Source organism: Stegostoma tigrinum, chromosome 5 (assembly GCF_030684315.1).
Source record: "Stegostoma tigrinum isolate sSteTig4 chromosome 5, sSteTig4.hap1, whole genome shotgun sequence".
Classification (NCBI taxonomy): domain Eukaryota; kingdom Metazoa; phylum Chordata; class Chondrichthyes; order Orectolobiformes; family Stegostomatidae; genus Stegostoma; species Stegostoma tigrinum.
In genome coordinates, this window is record NC_081358.1 from 1,117,564 (window position 1) to 1,138,701 (window position 21,138).

Genomic DNA, 21,138 nt, shown 5'->3' on the forward strand with positions numbered 1-21,138 from the left:
TTTTTCATGCAGGCAAATGCTATGTGTTACTTAAGTTACTGATAAAGACTGTTTGCTAGCAAATGATTTTCAATTTGAATGCATGTTAATTATTGAGGAAATGAATAAGGAACAAAAGGTAGAGATAACAGTGTAGAGCTGGAGGAACAAAGCAGGCCAAGCAGCACTACAGGAGCAGGAAGGCTGACGTTCCTGAAGATTTCTGAAGAAGGGTCTAGGCCCAAAACATCAGCCTTCCTGCTCCTCTGATGGTACTTGGCCTGTGTTCATCCAGCTCTACACCTTGTTATCTCAGATGCTCCAGCATCTGCAGTTCCTACTATCCCCAAAGGACAATTGTATTTGGATGCTGGAGTAAAGAATTTCTGCTGCATTTGTATAAAGCCTTGGTGAGACCCAACCTGGAGTGTTGTGTTTGGTTTTGGTCTCCTTATCATAAGAAAGGATAAGCTTGTCATTAAAGGAGAGCATCAAAGGCTCATCAGCCTGATCCTTCAGAAGCAGAGATCGAGGAGAAGGAGCCTATATGGTCTAGAATTTGGAAGAATATGAGGTGATATTTTTGAAGTATATGAGATTCTTACAGGGTTCAATGTAGTCAATTAAGGAAGGATATTTCCCCTGGCTGGCTGGGTGGGAAGTGGTCTAGAATGAGGGGATGCAATTTCAGAATAAAAGAATTAGCCATTTTAAATAAAATGAAACAGATTTCTTCACATAAAGGATGGTGCAATTTTGGAATCCTCTACCCAAGTAGATTATGGAAGCCCAGGCACCGAATGTATGCCAGACTGATAAATATATTTTGACATAAATATATCAAGGGATGTTGGGATAATATAGGAAATGGCATGGAGACAGGAGATCAAACATGGCATAGTTGGGCAGCGGGGCAAGCTTAAGGGAGGTGAATGACCTACTCCTGCTACTATGACCTCTGTCCTTTTGAGAGGCACTCACAAGCAATGTCAGGACAAAAAATTTGGATTGAGGTTGGATTTGCCCTGTTACTATGGAGTATTACTGCAAAGTAAAACCTCAACCTTTCATACCTCAATCGATTATTCCTGCTCTCACAAGGCCATCATACACGAGAGCCGATAGGCAGAAATTCTTTCATAGGAAATAATTACTTTTCACCGATCAACAATAAAACTAAACAAAGCTGCCTTCATTAGCACAGTGCATTTACATTTTGTTTTGTGTGGCGTTGGTTGTGGATTCAAATATTGGCCCGAGTAAATAAAGCAAAATGTTCCATTTAACAATTGATGTTGATTTGTTTCAGTGACAGCAGTTCCATCACAGCCTACGAATTCATGTAGGGATTATTAATAGACTGCTAATGAGGTTCTGATAGCTCCATTTGTCCCACAAGATCTAAGCCCATAAAAAGACAGCATGCCCTTTCCTTTGACTTTCGCTCATTAGTAAATCAAACATGCACAAAGCCAACATTTAAGAAACTAGAAATGTACAAATGTCAAGAGTCAAAACTAATGCCAGTAGAGATTTTACTTCCAAAGCACTGTGGCAAATAGCACTAGTTTGAAACCATGCGGATATAATGTTCTTCCTCACAAAAATAGAGTATCTCACCATTTCATTCTATTAACTCGATCATTCAGATGGGAACTACAGAATCCTTTTAAAGGAATTTGCATACCAATTCTTCAGAGACGAGGTTGAGCAAACACTCATTTATCCGAGAAGCCTGATCAGGATCCATGATGAATTCACCTCTTCCGTCACCAATGAGGAGTTGTGGCCATGTCACTGCTTTGTTATTCTTGAATAAGATGATCTCCAAGCTATGGGGATTGAATAAACAAACATTATACTTCGTACATACACACACATAAGGAAGACTGCGGGAGGGTGGTAATGTTATTAGTAATTCAAAACCTCAGGCTAATGCCCTCAGACACAAGTTTATATCTTAACATGGCAAATGGTGAAATCTGAATTCAATTTTAAAAAAGGGAGGGGGAAAAACACTGGCCTAAAAGGCAACGATGTAACCATTGTCAATTGTAAAAATCCACCTAGATCATTAATGTCCTTTAAGGAAGGGAATCAGAGAATCATACAGAACAGAAATAATCCTTTGGCCCATCGAGACTGCACTGACAAAAATGATTCTAAATCTATACGAGCCCCATTTTCCAGTACTTGGTCCGTAGCTTGAATGTTATGACAGGCTAGGTGAGTGGACGGATGCATGGCAGGTGCAGTTTAATGTGGATAAATGTGTGGGTATCCACTTTGGTGGCAAGAACAGGAAGGCAGATTACTATCTCAATGGAGTCAGGTTAGGTAAAGGGGAAGCACAACGAGATCTAGGTGTTCTTGTACATCAGTCAATGAAAGCAAGCATACAGGTACAGCAGGCAGTGAAGAAAACTAATAGCATGCTGGCCTTCATAACAAGTGGAATTGAGTATAGGAGCAAAGAGGTCCTTCTGCAGCAGACAGTGCCCTGGTGAGACCACACCTGGAGTATTGTGTGCAGTTTTGGTCTCCAAATTTGAGGAAGGACATTCTTGCTATTGAGGGAGTGCAGCATAGGTTCACAAGGTCAATTCCCGGAATGGCAGGGCTATCCTATGTTGAAAGATTGGAGCAACTGGGCTTGTATACACTTGAGTTTAGAAGGATAAGAGGGGCTCTGATTGAGATGTATAAGATAAGGGATTGGACACTTTGGAGGCAGGAAGCACGTTTCTGCTGATGGGTGGGTCCAGAACCAGAGGACACAGTTTAAAAATAAGGGGTAGGCCATTTAGAACAGAGTTGATGAAAAACGTCTTCACCCAGAGAGTGGTGGATATATGGAATGCTCTGCAGAAGGCAGTGGAGGCCAACTCTCTGGATACTTTCAAGAAAGAGATGGATAGAGCTCTTATAGATAGTGGAATCAAGGGTTATGGGAATAAGGCAGGAACAGGATACTGATTGCGGATGATCAGCCACGATCATAATGAATGGTGGTGCTGGCTTGAAGGGCCGAATGGCCTACTCCAGCACCTATTGTCTATTGACATTTCAACTGGTCATCCATTTTTTTTTTAAAAAAAGGTTGAGGTTTCCCACTTCAACTACCATGCCAGGAAGTGCATTCTAGATTTCCAATACCCTCAGGGTGAGAAGAATTTTTCTCAATTGCCACATAACAACAACTCATATTCCACTTGGGAACCCTGCAGCCCAATGGTATCAATGTGGATTTCACAAGCTTCAAAATCTCCCCTCCCCCAACTGCAACCCAAAACCAGCCCAGCTCATCCCCACCTGCCTAACCTGTCCTCCCTCCCACCTATCCCCTCCTCCCAACTCAAGCCCCACCCCCTACATACTAGCCTCATCCTGCCCCCTGACCTGTCCGTCCTCCCTGGACTGACCTATCTCCTCCCTACCTCCCCACCTACACTCACCTTTGCTGGCTTCATCCCCGGCTTTTTGACCTGTCTGGCTCCTCTCCACCTATCTTCTCCTCTATCCATCTTCTATCCACCTCCCCCTCTATCCTTATTTATTTCAGAACCTCCTCCTCCTCCCCCATTTCTGAAGAGGGGTCCAGGCCCAAAACGTCAGCTTCTTTCCTGCTCTGCTGCTGCTTGGCCTGCTGTGTTCATTCAGCTCCATACCTTGTTATCTCACATAAATCTCCTGCCTTTCACCTCAAAATCATGCCGTGTTGTTATTTACAAATAGTGGGAACAGTTTCTCTCTATCTACCTGGTCAGGCACCTCAATCAGGGACCCTCTCAGCCTTCTCTGCTCCAAATAAAAGCCTAAGCCAATCCATCCGTTCTTCATAACTAAACTGCTCCACCCTAGCCAATGTTCTCTGAATCTCTTCTGTGATCTGCAATCCCATCCTTCCTATCATGCAGTGATCAGAACTGCACACAATACTCCCGCTATGGCCCAAAGTTTTGTAAAACTCCAGCATGGCATCTAAACTAAAACAGAAAACTGCACATGTTGGAAATTTGAAACAACAAATTGCTGGACAAGCTCGGCAGTCTGGCAGCATCTGTGAAGGAGAAAACAGAGTTTACATTTCGAGTCCGATGACCCTTCCTCAGGCCAGTTCTGAGGAAGGATCACCTGACCTGAAACATTAACTCTTGTTTTTTGCCCTTCACAGATGCTGCCAGACCTGCCGAGCTTTTTCAGCAACTTTGTTTCTGTTCCCGAGTACTCCATTGTCTAGTTATTTCTTCCAAGGTGTATCACCTCACACTGATCAAGGTCAAATTCCATCTGCCACTGAACTGCCCATTTGTCCAATCTATATCTTCCTGTAACCCAAGATCATCTTCTTCACTTAACCAATCTTTGTTATCCGCAAACTAACTTATCCATCCCACATTCTCATGTCATTTGTATATACCATGAACAACAAGCGACTCAGTATTGATCCCAGCGGTACACTACTGCGCACAGGCCTCTGGTCACAGAAGCAATCCTAAACCACCGCTCTCTGTCTCTTACCATGAAGCCAATTTTGGATTAAACTTGCCAAGTTACCTTCAGCCACCCATGTGGATTTTGTTAAAGGCTTTGGTGAAATTCATATCAACTACATTAGCTGCACTAGTCTATTTATACCTAGTCAACTCTGAAAAATTCCACCAAATCTGTTAGGCATGACCTTCTTCCAACAAAGTCACGCTGACTATCATCAACCCTTTCCCTCTAAGTGGAGATTAATTCTCTCCTTCAGAATATTCCCCAAAGTCTCCCCACCAGAGTGTCTCACTGGTCTGTAATTCACTGGTTTACCTCTACCACAATTCATTCTTGACAAGTGGAACCACATTAGCTGTCCTCCAGTCCTCTGGCACCTTCCTTGTAGCCAGATAGGAATTAAAAATATGGGTCAGAGACACCAATTTCCTTGTTTGTCTCCTACAGTAACCTACGATGCAACTCATCCCAACCTAAGGATTTGTCCACTTTTAAGCCCAAAACAACCTCCTTACTCCCTAAATCAAGCTGCTCAAGAACTTTCAATCCCTCTTTCCAAATCCTACCTAGATCCTCCTTCTCCGAAGTGAAAACAGATGTGGCATGTGTGCTTAACACCAACCAAATGTCCTCTGGCTCCACGCACACACTATCTCCTTGGTCCCCAGTGGGCCCTACTCTTTCTCTAGTTATCCTCTTACTCTTGATATACTTATACAATATCTCAGCATTCTATCTAATTTTATCTGCCAGTGTTTTTCATGACCTCCCTTTGCTGTCCTGATTGCTTGCTTCCTCACCTAGTCTGGCATATAGAGTCACAGGATCATACAGAAACAGATCCTTCAGTCCAACTTGTTGAGCAGAACAAGTTTCCCAAAATAAACTAGTTCCACTTGTCTATGTTTGGCCCCTATCCCTCTAAACCGTTCCTATACATGCACCCAGCTGAATGTCTTTTAAACGTTATAAACTGTACCTCAATCGACTATTTCCTCTGGCAGTTCACCCCAAATATGAACCACCCTGTGTGTGAAAAAGTAGCCCCTCAGGTCCCTTTTAAATCTTCCTCCTCTCACCTTAATATGCATCCTGCAATAGACACTTAACTGCCCTGAGAAATAGCTCCAACAACCCACTCAGTTCAAGGGGGCAATTAAAGATGGTCAACAAATGCTAGCCCAGTCAACGACACCTACATCCCGGATAAAATTTTAAAAACACACACTGATAGCTATTTAATACAGTAGCTATTTATTATTTTCTGATTTGGACATGGGCTTTTGCCTGTTTATTGGTTGGTTAGGTAAATTTCAGACAGCAGTGAAGGGAGTCTTTGTGGTCATGGAACTGGACGGCAATCCAGAGGCCTAAGCAAATGCTCTAAGGACATAAGTTTAAATTCCACCACAGAATACGGTCAACACTTCTGCCTGTGGAAGGATAACAAATGCTGCTCTTGCCAGTGGTGCCCACATCGCAAAAAGATTTTTAAAAGGCCAGCCACATTGCTGGAGTCTGCAGTCAATGTAAGTGACAGCAGTGAAGAATGGCAGATTTCCTTCACTGAAAAACATTCGTGAACCATATTGGTTATCACAGAAATCACTTATAGTATCATGGTTACCATTACTAATGGTGAACTTTCAATTCCAGATTTATTAATTGAATTTGAATTCCACGATTAAGGCAGAATTTGAATGTGTCCCTCTGGATTACTTTGTGGGCACCTGGCGTACTAGTCCAGTGATGTAATGGTATCTAACATTTCCTCATACACACAAATACTTAATTCTAAAATTTTCCAAAATGCAGTCATTAATCAGAACAAAAATGTAAAGGCTGCCATGAGAGCAAAATTAATTATAATATGCACAATGTATAGCTATACTACTTGGTGGCAGAAAAATAAATGAAGTATACAGCTTACTGTAAATCAGGAATAGTGACTAGTGTGTAAAATTTAAAAAAAACACATACAAAGCAATGCAAAATACATTTATAGGATGAGATTTTGAACCAAAAATTGAATCAAATGACAAAAAGCAATGAATGTCACAGAAATTATAAAAAACTGCACACAGATCACTTCATAGTGCAGAAATGCAAAGCTACTTATTTATTAGTAAGAGCAGGTTATGTAATACGATACAGTGATGAACAAATCAATTTTTTAAAATGATCATCTTAAGTCTTAAATTTCTCTGATTCATATTTACAACAGAAGCAAAATATGAAGATTTTCATACACATATTAATCACTGGTGACTACTGCTGGCTGCAAAATCCTTAAAATTTAACTGAAATTAATTGTCTCCAAACTCTTGCTTTAATTTTGCCCAGGGTCTCAAACGTTTCCATTTTTGATTTTTAAGTGATAGCAGCTTTACTCACTGAATCAGCTACTGTTTTTCCATCAGAGCATTTGGTTCTTATAGGTATTAACTAAAGTGTTGTACAGGCTGTAATTTCACAGTCACACCCCACCTAATCCAGGCTCATGCACTGCAGTAATTAGCCAAGGTTTCTTCCACTCAGCAGAATCACTGTTTTCTACTGTATCAATAAACAAATATTCTAGAAGCTCTAGCAGAATTTCTTATCCATATTTTTGCAGTATACTAAAACTGTCAATTTCACCTTGAAGGCAGCAGTCCTACATCATCTTTAGCATCACAACTAAACATCCTTCATGTGGTTTTACAATATTAAAAATCAGGATCAAAGGCAGACTAAATCAAACTGCAGGCCAAAAAGGTGAACTCCCCACATTTGAGGCAAAAGAAATTGTAGATCTGAAATTGTAAAGCAAACACGGTACTACAGTTCAAAACCAATAAGGCAAATTTGAACAGGATCAAGTGAAGAACAAAATATAAATCATATCAAATAACTTGCCTTTCCTTATGGTTTGTACAGATAAACTTCTCTCAGACCCTCAAAATTACCAAAACTTTGTGGGCATGCATCTCAATTCCAATCAACTTAGATAAGATTTTGAAGAAGTGAAGTAATCTTCCAACTAAGTGAACTTGACAGATGCCTTGAAAGTCTGCAATAACACAGCAGAGACGGACATGGAGAAACACACATTTGTAAAACTCCACATAACCGTATCATGGAACCTACCAGTGAGATATCATAATCAAAATAAATGTACATTATCATCGCTGACCAAACTGAAAAACTGATGCAGTTATGTCTAGGAATTTGACTACTGAACACAAACAAAACAAACCCTTTTTCTATTGTATCTGGTATGACTCCTGCTGCTAAAGTTCTCCTTGATTCCATGGCCTCACTTTTGCTTTGTTGTCACACAATGAAAGGCAGCTTGTCCTAGAACATAGAACATAGAACTGTACAGCACAGTATAGGCTCCTTGACCTACGATGTTGTACCAAACTTTTATCTTGAACCCAAAGGTCTATCTAACCTCCACCGCTACCTTATACAATCATCTATACACCTATCTAATAGCCGCTTAAACAGCTCTAATGAAGCCAACTCCACTACCTTCTCCGGCAATTCATTCCATGTCCCGATCACTCTGAGTAAGGAATCTATCTTTGACGTCTCCCCGATATCTGTCTCCTGTGGCAGAACCTGAACTGAACAGTGGTGAGAAGGACTTCAGTGAGTAGGTGAAATGACTCCTGTCACTGTTTTATTAAATTGCTAAGGTGGTGAAGTAGAATTACCCAATGATCTTGTGGTTGCAATATACTTGACAATTTTCCATATTTTGGCTACATATGCAAGCGACGGGTACATTAGAAAAGGTGGGAGAGATGACTTGATTTAGGCACAAACATTATGGAGCCAGAGCACACAGCCTGTGGTTGTTCCATGCAGTTACCTATCATAGCAGGAACCTCGTGTGATGGCAAAGGAGGATCTTTCTCTTGGCACTTATGATTAAACACTTAGTGGATTACGAACCTTTTGAATTCACTACCCCAAAAGATTGCATATGAAAACATGTAAGACTGAAATAGATGGATTTTTGGTCATCAAGGGAATCAGATGTGGAGAGTTAGCGAGAAAGTGAAGCTGAAGTCCAAAATTAGCCCTCAGAGTGACAAGTTTGACAAGCCACATAACCTTGTCCACTCCTATGTCTTAGGTTTCTATATAGCATAAAGCTTGTTTCTTTTATTGGTAGACTAACTGCTGGAGATAGTCCTTATGCCTAGTTCTAACCATTTTCACAGGCCACCATTGAAATTGTGTTACTCAAAACAACAAAACCTCAGGAATCCATTCGATGCATTCCATCCAAAATTCTTCAGGAGGGTCGGACTAAGTCAAAAATTCCATCTTCAAGATAAATCAATCCACTTTGGACTAAATTTATTTTTGCTTTAAACGTACTTCTTGTTTGAGTCTTATTTTGCATCTTTGTAAGTAAAGCTATCCACTTCAAGCTGAACACAATGGGTCTGATAATTAGGTATTTTACATATTTATAGACAGGACATCATGCTGGTCATTTTGTGCAATCTATGGTACATTATAGTTGCTTGTCCTGTGGTAACCAATCTCAGACACAGCATGCAGTAAAGCTCACATGTTGAATGGTTAGTGGAAAATGTAAGCATAAAGTGAAAACAGTTGCATGAAAGCTCAAACTTCAATATTTTCTTGTTTTGAAGCAAAGGCCCTTCAATTCATCAAAATCCTGCATTATCATGGATTCCTGTCAATTTATTAAACCTTAGGCGAGAAAGTAACCACTGGCAAAATTTCCAACACATTGATGCTCTGGGACATTTCTCTTTGATCTGTCCCCAGCAAATCCAGATCATCAAACAAACATCACAATCTATATTAATATAAGCAGATCACTCACATTTCCCATCACTGCATCAACCATTGATGTTCCACAAAGCCTTTGATCACCCTTAGATTTAAAGTCATACAGCAGGAAAACAGACGCTTTGGTCCAACTCATCAATGCCGACCAAGTTATTTAATATATACAACTTTAGTATCATATAAGTAAATGGTTCCACAGCACTAATTTAAACAAGAGTAAACAGTCATATGTAATATTTATCTTTCAAACAATATCACGAAAGTTGATTATCTAATCATTTTAAGTTGTTTTCTGTGGCACAACCATGTCCAGACTGGCTGCTATGTTTCTATATTATACCCATGACTATATTTCAGGAGGAACTCTCAGGCTGTAAAGCACACTGTAATGTCCAATGGCTGTGAAAATATTACAGAATTTCAAGTCCAGACTTTATTTGTTGAGTGTTGAATTAGCATTAGAATTGGCTTTATTGTTGCATGTACTCATATGTGTACAGTGAAAACTTCACAATGTCACTGCTTTGGTGCCATCTTATTTGCAGGACATCCAAGTACAGATAGTTCGGTGTTTGCTACAGAATTGAAAGAGTAAAAAAAAGTCTAACATTGGAAAGAACGGAATTGAGTCCAAAGTAATCAATGAAGCTTACAGATACAATTCTTTGACAATATTTACTGCTTAATTTGCACTTAGATTACAATTCTCCTTTGAAATACAGAATTTTTTGTGTGCACACAGTCAATCGTTGCGCAAAATAAACACAATTCTGGAAAATGATCCAGCCTCAAATGCAACAGAACTCATACAAAAAGACAACATCTCATGGGTCTGAACTGACAGAATTGGCCAAACTTTGATAGACATATGCCAGACACAAAGATTATTGCTTTTCAGTTTCACTAAAATTACATCTTATTGTTGAAGAGAAGAACAGAAAACAACTAATAAAGATGTGTCAGAGATAATGGGAACTGCAGATGCTGGAGAATTTGAGATAACAAAGTGTGAAGCTGGATGAACACAGCAGGCCAAGTGACATCTTAGGAGCACAAAAGCTTAGCAGCATCTTAGGAGCTGCTTGGCCTGCTGTGTTCATCCAGCTCCACACTTTGTTATCCTTAATAAAATTTCAAGAATGTAAAGATTGATCGTATGATCAATGCATAAATAAAACTCCTAAGAGGTGCTGAAGATTTATGTTGTCATAGAGGTTTTGAAACTGGAAATGATGTGCAGAAAATGGGAGTAAGCTGGGGAAGGGGGAGGTACAACGTTTCCTGGGTGTCCTTGCACACTAATTGCTGAAAGAAAGCAGCTGCAGCAAACATTGAAAAAGCAAATGATATGGTGGTCTTCATATCAAAAGGATTAAAACACAGATGCTGAGATATCTTCCTGCAATTGTCCAGGGCCTTGGTTAGACTACACCTGGAGTACTTTGTACAGTTTTGGCGTCCTTATCTGAGAAAGGATGTTGTGTCTTTGGAGAGAGTCCAAAAAGTATTTACCAGATTCCTTGTATGGGAGGGCTGGCATATAAAGACAGGTTGCATCAATTAGGATTATATTCAGAGATTAGAAGAATGTTGGGGAACCTCTTGGTAGTCTATTAAATTCTAATAGGAATAGATAGAGTAAACACAGCAAGCATGCTCCCATTGACTGGGGAGTTGAGAACCAGGGGTCACAGTCTGAGGCTGCGGGTCAGGACATTTAAGAATGATGAGGAAAAATTTCTTCACCCATAGCATGGTAAGCCTGTGGAACTCGCTACCACAGGAAGCAGTTTTAGGTCAAAACATTGAATGTTTTCAAGAAGGTGACAAATATATTTCTTAGGTCTAAAGGGATCAATGAGTAAAGGACAAAAACAAGACCTCAGTCGCATAATCAGTCATGATCATACTAAATCTCAGTACAGACATCAAGGGTCAAGTGGCCTACTCCTATTCCGATCTTCTACGTCCCCTTCCTGAGGTATTTTATTCCCTTAACAACCTAAACAAACTACTTTTTGTAGGAGAGGTTATACCTGCTATCCAGATTGAATTCAAGTTCAAACTGAATTCAAAAGCTTTTGAACTAAATAAAAGTATCCATCCTGGATTCTACTAAGCGATTGGCTTAACATTTTCTCTCTCCTGTCACAAACTTACATCAACACTCGAGGAGTCCTTGTAGACATCTGCTCTCTGACAGATACTGATTTAAAGTCAGAGTTCTGGAAAGACAGACTTAGAGAATTTTTAAACTCCTTCACAAAAAATAACAACACTCATTAGTTTAAAATCCAAACTGCAAAATAAATACCAACACAATCTAACAGCTTTCATCACATGGCACATTACACTGCTTCCCCCAACCCTCCAATCAACCTGGAATGCTTGCCTCACTCTTACCTTCCATAGGAGCTGTCAGAGAGCCCTTGCTCTGCTGCAGGTCATTTAACTCATAGAACAGTGCAAACTGACTGCCACAAAGAGGAGGTAAGGGACATGGGTATATTGAAGACTTTCCTTGCCCTTGGATTCAAAATTTCTGCACAGGAACATAGCAGGAGGCCTCCATACAGGAATCATCAGTACACAAGATGTCTAAGGGTACCTGGGTAATTTCTAACCTGATCAGGGTGGGAGACTGAAATTCCAACCGTGATTGGAACAGCTGGGCCAATAATGTTTTAAAAGTTAATCTATTATAATAGAAAATGCAGCAGCTTAGTTGACAGATTCTAATAGCATGGTTCACTACATCAGACATTCTGTCATTTTCATCTTCCTTGGACAATCTTACACAGCCACCCCCAGGAATACAATTTTCTTGCATATGAAACTCACCAATACTGCACTAGAAAAGTTCATATTTTAATTTGTGGTTAGTGGCCAGCACTAGTGTTTCAGACTGAAAAATTAAGAGTATTAATTTAAATGACATTACTCAAAACAGCTGTCACAGGAAGTAGTCTTTAACTCCTGTTGCAAGAGTTTATGGCTCATCATACAAAATTTGTATACAGCTAACTGTTTTAGATGTTCTCAAATTACAGATTAAGGAAAACAAATTCAAGTCAAATCAAGTGGTGAACAGACTGCACTTGGCCTTTCACAAAGATTGTTTTCTCAAACTCTTGGGCAGGAAAACAAACCTACAGATGGGAGCGGTGGAGCAAAGATATTGATCTCGCTACTGAATTAACAACTTAAAACAATATAAGAAGTCAGCTTTGGATTTTGCCCAATACCAAATGACACTGTTACAACTGTGGTGAAAATGGACAATCAACGTTCAACTTTCATCATTTGACTTCAATACCTGAGACACTGATGGTCAAAAAAAAGGTTTCGTTTTTAAGAAAACAATACTACTTACTTAAACTGGCTGCTGTGATCATTTGACAATTCTGGAAAACCCACAAAATAAAAATCTACAAAACCACCTTACTGGAATTACCATTTTAATCAAGAAGCACTCAAACTGTGACAGGCAGCCATACAAAAAGTATGCCTACTGGCACTTATAGTTTGAGTTACAGTTTTAAAATACATAAAGTCATACAGTTTGAAATTCACAAAGTCATTCACATATTAATAGAAAGTCAAAGCTTTTCACATATGACACAAGAGGAGGAGATTAAGGGCTGCCATCCCCTTGTAAACAACACCCTGTGTCCAATTGCAATTAAAAAAGTACATAAATGTGTATGTTGGCATTTGGGATTTGGATTTTAAAATTGAGGTAGATAGATCAGTTCTGATTTAGTCAGACCTGTGAAGGTATTTTGTTAGAAGCGTCAATTAGAACAATGGCCTGAAAACACAATCACAAGGCTGCATAGAAGGATTGCATTTCATCTTGGAAAATATCCTGCTGGGTTTAGAATATTGGCTTCACCGACAGCAGTGGAACAATTAAATGTAGTAAAAGCAAGTAAAGTGCTACATAAGTATCATCTTGGATTGTTTGCTCATTATGTTATGGTTAGATCACGTGCACTGCCAATGAACTGGAAACAGGCAGAATCCATGTAAAATGGAGATAATTTGAAAATATCATTATCAGGCGTTCTCAAAATCCTCAAAAATTTAAACAAGCACATAGGTAGAGGACGAGATCAGGATGTTTAGCCCACTTTCTTTCATTAAAATGCAACAAATGGATGCTGCATTAAGAGAACTGTATCAAACAGCCTTAGAGGTTGATTCAAAAACATGCATTGTTATTGAGACAATTATTGCTGAGGAAATGGAGACTACCTCAAATACCGAATAATGAGGAAAGAACACTAGTTCACCAGGTGGTAGTCCCATCTCAGTATTATAACAAACATTCCAAACTTTCCACATATTAACTGGGAACACTATACTTTCCAAGTATTAACTGGGAACACGATAGTTCGAGTACTATAGATGGGTCAGTTTTTGTCCAGAGTGTGCAGGAGGGCTTCCTGACACAGTATGTAGATAGGCCCACAAGGGGCGAAGCCACATTAGATTTGGCACTGGGTAATGAGCCCGGCCAGGTGTTAGATTTGGAAGTAGGTGAGCACTTTGGTGATAGCGATCTCAATTCTGTTATGTTTACTTTAGTGATGGAAAGGGATAGGTGTATACCACTGGGCAAGAGTTATAGCTGGGGGAAAGGCAATTACGATGAGATTAGGAAAGATTTAGGGAGCATAGGATGGGGAAGGAAACTGCAGGGGATGGGCACATTAGAAAAGTGGAGCTTATTCAAGGAAAAGCTCGTGTGTGTCCTAGATAAATATGTACCTGTCAGGCAGGGAGGAAGCTGTAGAGTGAGGGAGTCGTGGTTTACGAAGGAGGTGGAATCTCTGGTCAAGAGGAAGGCGGCGGCTTATGTTAGGATGAGATATGAAGGCTCAGTTAGGGCACTTGAGGGCTACGAGGTAGCCAGGAAAGACCTAAAGAGAGAGCTCAGAAGAGCCAGGAGGAGACATGAGAACTTGTTGGCAGATAGGATCAGGGTAAACCCTAAGGCTTTCTATCGGTATTTAAGGAATAAAAGAATGATGAAAGTAAGATTAGGCCCAATCAAGGATAGTAGTGGTAAGTTGTGTGTGGAGTCAGATGAGATAGGGGAAGCGCTATATGAATATTTTTCGACGGTATTCACTCAAGAAAACGACAATGTTGTCGAGGAGAATACTGAGATAGAGGCTACTAGACTAGATGGGATTGAGGTTCACAAGGAAGAGGTATTAGAAATCCTACAGAGGGTGAAGATAGATAAGTCCCCTGGGTCGGATGGGATTTATCCTCTGATCCTCTGGGAAGCCAGGGAGGAGATTGTCAAGACTTTGGCACTGATCTTTAACTCGTCATTGTCTACAGGAATAGTGCCAGATGACTGGAGGATAGCAAACGTGGTTGCCCTGTTCAAGAAGGGGAGTAGAGACAACCCTGGTAATTATAGACCAGTGAACCTTACCTCAGTTGTTGGTAAAGTGTTGGAAAAGGTTACAAAGGAGAGGACTCATAATCATCAAGAAAAGAATAAATTGATTAGGGATAGTCAGCACGGTTTTGTGAAGGGAAGGTCGTGCCTCACAAACTTTATTGAGTTCTTTGAGAAGGTGACCAAACAGGTAGATGAGAGTAAACCGGTTGATGTGGTGTATATGGATTTCAGCAAGGCATTCGATAAGGTTCCCCACAATAGGCTATTGTACAAAATGCGGAGGAATGGAATTGTGGGAGATATAGCAGTTTGGATCAGAAATTGGCTTGCTGAAAGAAGACAGAGGGTGGTAGTTGATGGGAAATGTTCATCCTGGACACCAGTTACTAGTGGTGTACCGCAAGGGTCGGTGTTGGGTCCACTGTTGTTTGTCATTTTTATAAATGACCTGGATGAGGGCGTAGAAGGATAGGTTAGTAAATTTGCAGATGACACTAAGGTCTGTGGAGTTGTGGATAGTGACGAAGGATGCTGTAGGTTGCAGAGAGGCATAGATAAGCTGCAGAGCTGGGCTGAGAGGTGGCAAATGGAGTTTAATGCAGACAAGTGTGAGGTGATGCACTTTGGTAGGAGTAACCAGAAGGCAAAGTACAGGGCTAATAGTAAGATTCTTAGTAGTGTAGATGAGCAGTGAGATCTCGGTGTCCATGTACACAGATCATTGAAAGTTGCCACCCAGGTTGACAGGGCTGTTAAGAAGGCATATAGTGTTTCAGCTTTTATTAATAGAGGGATCAAGTTCTGGAACCAAGAGGTTATGGTGCAGCTGTACAAAATTCTGGTACGGCCGCACTTGGAGTATTGTGTACAGTTCTGGTCACCGCATTATAAGAAGAACGTGGAAGCTTTGGAAAGGGTGCAGAGGAGATTTACTAGGATGTTGCCTGGTATGGAGGGAAGGTCTTATGAGGAAAGGCTGAGGGACTGGAGGCTGTTTTCATTAGAGAGGAGGTGGTTGACAGGTGACTTAATTGAAACAATAAAATAATCAGAGGGTTAGATAGCGTGGATAGGGAGAGCCTTTTTCCTGGGATGGTGACGGCGAGCACAAGGGGACATAGCTTTAAATTGAGGGGTGAAAGATATAGGACAGACGTCAGAGGTAGTTTCTTTACTCAGAGGGTAGTGAGGGAATGGAACGCTTTGCCTGCAACGGTAGTAGATTCGCCAACTTTAGGTACATTTAAGTAGTCATTGGATAAGCATATGGACGTACATGGAATAGTGTAGGTTAGATGGGCTTGAGGTTGGTATGACAGGCGGCACAACATCGAGGGCCGGAGGGCCTGTACTGTGCTGTAATGTTCTATGTTCTATTTATAAGTAGTTCTTGAAATTCTCATGGCATATCGCTTATGAAATAGGAAAACAAAGGTTGAAGGACTTAGTCATTTTAATTCGCCAAGATTACATAAATATGTACTCACATTTTGTCAAATACGCCATACATGTCAGAACTCTGGGAAACTCCAACTATTAATTAAAGCGGCACTTCTAATTCTGATAATTTTCAAGTTTTGAATAACTGTTAAGCAGGGTTTTGACCTATGTAGAATTCTTATATTCCCTGACTTGAGAACTGCATTGACTTATTCCAAAAACGGATTAGTTTGAAGGTTTATTGGGAAATTCCGACTTATAGAACCATATAAACATCATTTTTGATAAGGCCAATCAGTATTATGAAATCATGCTGCAGGGTTGCTTGGGGCGGCACGGTGGCTCAGTCTTTCGCACTGCTGTCTCACATCAGGGAACCAGGTTTGGTTCCATCTTCAGGTGACTGTCTGTGTGGAGTTTGCACATTCTCCCCGTGTCTGCGTGGGTTTCCTCTGGGTGCGTTGGTTTCTTCCCACAGTCCAAAGATGTGCAGGTTAGGTGGATTGGCAATGTTAAATTGCTCGTAGTGCTCAGCGATGTGTAGGCTGGGCGGAGTGCTCCGAGGGTCAGTGTGCACTTGTTGCGTTGAAGGGCCCGTTTCCACTCTGTAGGGATTCTATGAATGAATCCACCATTGACTTGCAATGATTAACCAGCCAAGCAACTGAAATTTTTTACAACAGTATTGTCTACATTGTTTTACGCAGGCTTGGCTGAAAACAACTAAAACTTTCACACCACTTAAATGAACTGTTTGATCGGTTACAAAATTTTGGTCATGTCTGGCTGAAAGTAAATTTTTCAAAATAATAGCGAGTTAATAAGGGCCACACTGTAGGACATGGTCAAATAGCATGGAGGAAAACTAAAATAAAGGCAAATTTGAACCTTGACATGCCCAAGGCAGAACTTGAAATTCTGTAGTCTATCAGCATGAGTGAATTTTATCTGAAGTTCAACATTTCAGCATTTTATTGAAGTAAGGCAGAAACATTTGCATGAGCAACAGAATGTCAGAATACCTCGACCAGTTAAAAGTCTAACCCTCTTATGAAACTCTCCATACATACATACAGTCACAAAAGTATGCTGTTAAGGGTGGAGAGAAAAGTTGGCAAGATAGTTCAATGCTCCCTGTCTACTGGGTTTGTCAAGATTATCTAACTGCTTGTCAGGACGAGATTGCTGCTCTTCAATCCCTTTTCTCCAGGTACTTCTCAGAACAGATACAGAGTGACTGATTCACGAATTATAAAGTCTGACTATTCCGTTAGAAGTAACAGTTTATAGCAGTTAGGGAAAATAAACTGACTTCAGGCATTTTCTACTGTTGACAGAAATACCACCTCCTGTTCTGGAGTTCCAAGTTTCTAGGAATATTGTTCATACTCTCAAGTTGTTTAGTTCCCAAGGAATCAATCACCTGGTTGTTGGCAGGCAGATGGCCTTTGTCATCACAGCTGGTCACAACTTCACAGATCAATCAAATCTGACTTTGTACAGGACCCATGCCAACCCATCTGCGACTAACCTTCCCCATTGCTTTAACAAAGCAGCAGGATAAACGCCACTTCAAATCAGCTTTAGAAATTTTCTCTCAAAAGTTGCAACAATATCTTCTGCAAACTTCATTTTAAAAATAGTCCTTTACCCATTTCAGTCCACAATCAAAAATACACAAAAAAAGGTAAAGAAAACATCATGACAAGTAATGAACAAAAACGTCACAAAAGTGAATGCATGTTGATGGAAACATTCTGTACAATAAAATGTACTGAATTGCAATTCATCTGCAAAATGGCTAACAATTCTGACAATATGAAATATTTCACAATTCAGGCCATTGAGTATGAGTTGGAACATCATGTTGAGGTTGTACAGGATGTTGGGGCAGCCTCTTCTGGAGTACTGGGTGTGCAGTTTTGGTCAGTAGGCTACAGGAGGGGCATTATTAAATTGTAAATGTTCACAGAAGATTCACTGGAATGCTGCCAGAAATGGAAGGTTTGAGTTTTAAAAATAAGCCATATAGGCTGGGACTTTTTTAACATAAGAACATAAGAGCTAGGAGCAGGAGTAGGCCGTTCGGCCTTCGAGCCTGCTCCACCATTCAATAAGATCAGGGCTGATCTTTTCATGGACTCAGATCCACTTACCCGCATTCTCACCGGATCCCTTAATTCCTTTATTGTTCAAAAAAAATCTACTTTAGCTTAAAAACATTTAATGAAGTAGCGTCAAACTCTTTCACTGGGCAAGGAATTCCATAGATTAACAACCCTCTGGGTGAAGAAGTTCCTTCTCAATTCAGTCCTAAATCTGCTCCCTCTAATCTTGAGGCTATCCCCTCTTGCCCTAGCTTCACCTGCCAGTGGGAGCATCCTCTCTACTTCTATCTTACAAAATTATGAAGGGAATAGATATGTTTCTATAAGATTCCCCCCTCAATCTTCTGAATTCTAATGAATATAATCCCAAACTACTCAGTCGCTCCTCAAAAGCCAACACCCTCAACTCCAGAATCAACCTAGTGAACCTCCTCTGCACCCCCTCCAGTGCCAGTACATCCTTCCTCAAGTAAAGAGACCGAAACTGCCCACATTACTCCAGGTATGGCCTCACCAGCACCTTGTGCAGCTGCAGCATAACCTCTCTGCTTTTAAACTCAATCCCTTTAGCAATGAAGGACAAAATTCCATTTGTCTTCCTAATTACTTTTTGACTGCAGCGTAGGAGGTTGAAGGGTGACCTTATAGAGATTTATAAAATCATGAGGGGCATAGATAAAGTGACTAGCGAGGGCCTTTTCCCTATTTTTGGGGAGGTCAAAACTAGGGTTTTTTTAGGGTGAGAGGAAAAACATTCTGAAAGGACATGAGGGGAACTTTTTGTTTTAAAAACAAGAGTGCTTCGTGTGCGGAACAAACTGCCAGAGGAAGTGGTGGATGGAGGCACAGTTGTAACATTTACAAGATAAGTATGTGAATAGAAAAAAACTGAGCGATATGGCAAATCTCAGGTAAATGAGACTACTTTAGTTTGGGAAAACGGTCAGTATGTTTGGACTAGTTGCTATGGACTATTTGGACTAAAGGGTCTGTTTTCATGCTGTATGACTCTATAGGGGCTTTACACTGTTTTAAAAAAAAAGTTCTTCCTGACACTGTTGATTCTTTTCCCAGTTCATCTTAAGTTTGTGTCCTCTGATTCTTGATCCTTTTTCTTATCTACCTAGTACAGACCCTTCATGATTTTGAATGCTGCTTTCAAATTTTCTCTCAATCTTCTTTTCTCCAATCTATGTATCTGAAGTCCCTTATCCACGGAACCATTCCCTCAAATCTGATCCACACTTTTGCTAATGGCTTCATATCTTTCCTAAAGTGTGGTGCCCAGAAGTGGATGCAACACTAACTGATCCTATAAGTGAAGCAAAATAATCCAAATTTGGAACCAAGAACCAATATCATTTAGAACTACAAAGTGTTCTGGATAGATTTATAAACATAAACATAAACATAAAAATAAAGTATTGAATAAGAGTGACAGTTTCAGGATAAAATTCAGTAAACGATAAACATTTTAATGTCTAAAGCGAGTAACAGTTATTTCTTTTAACTTATCCCATGTATTTTGCTGACTCGTGGTCTATTCATATGAAACCTCCCTCAACAAACTAAAAATTAAAGTTCAAAATGCTTACCAAAAATTATCTGCATTCATCCCTCACCAATTGCACGTAGGATATTTAACTGCATACGGCAAAATCAGAAGTTAAACTTCAAATTAATCTTGAATGTTAAGGTGCCTTGGAGCTGTGAAATTATTTTGTTTACTGCACTGTGAAATATATTGCTAAAGCAAAACCCATTATCCCACATCTATCTCCTTGTCACAAGCTATAATGTGATATTTTCTACACAAGGTTTTTCCACTTTAAATGTCCTGGTCCATATTAATGAAATGGGTGTACTGAAAGGCAAAAGATCACATAGACTTAATGGAGATTTGAGTTTGGGAGGGGTTAGAATTATAAAAGAGGTTCCTTATAATGTCACAGAAATTCAGGGTGTACATCTTGTTGCTTTTCAGTTTCTCCTAAACTAAGTTCACGTACGGAGGCCCAACGTCAGGTTTCAATCCTGGAGGAGATGAACTGAGTCCTCGTTCAGCAGCTGAGTTCAACCAGAAGCAGTCGGGACTACAACACATGGACAAACAGCCAAGTGAAGCTTGGGGGACGTGACTCCAAACTGGTGGGAGAGGGCGTCCCACCAGATTGTGCATCAACACCCAATAAAGGAAATTATACACGCCAAAGGCTGCACCTTCATGTTGATAGCTCCCAGCCTTCACACTGACCAACTCTATCCTCTTAAGGGCCTGGCCATTCTAATTGCCTGCATTCCAGAACTGAAACAATGATCCTCCTAGATGTGCTGCAACACTGAGTGGCCTGTAGCTCTATGAGGTGAGAAATTCCTGCAAGAACCAGATATCCTGATGACAGGATAGGATTTAATCCGGTTCTGTAAATGATTGCTGTGTGGTTGTCACCAACTCTTGCGTCAGGGACAGGCCTAATGCCATGATCATTATGTTCTGGTCAAGATTATTAATAAATAATAGTAATATTAAAGTGATTATTTCACCTTTCTGATGGTGAATCCTGTTAGATCCAAAGAGGATCTTCTCACCCTTTTGCCATGTAGAGAGAGAACGGGTGAAGATATTCACAACAAATTCAAAAGGCATATGCTTCAGACAAGTATTCCAATCAAGAAACTGGCTTCTATCACAGCTGATAATGTATGAAACATTCTGGGTATAAATGCAAATTTTGTTGCATTTTGCAGAAATCATCTCTTTGGTCAAATACGACTATATAATCCAACAAAGCGCATTAGTAGTAAAGTTATGAGTTTTTCTCATGTAATAAATGTTGAGTTCGTACACACGGAATTGAACAAAAGCCCTTCAGC

The 21,138-nt window shown here is 40.2% G+C and overlaps 1 protein-coding gene across 1 annotated transcript in view; it reads right to left on the reverse strand.

The window, feature by feature from the left end:
* The window catches only part of nudcd1 (NudC domain containing 1), a 119,398-nt gene that overhangs the window by 25,437 nt on the left and 72,823 nt on the right, over positions 1 to 21,138 (reverse strand). Inside the window, exon 7 of the mRNA XM_059646315.1 lies at positions 1,667 to 1,811. Coding sequence (XP_059502298.1) covers positions 1,667 to 1,811 — 145 coding nt within the window. The remainder of the gene's footprint in view (positions 1 to 1,666; positions 1,812 to 21,138) is intronic.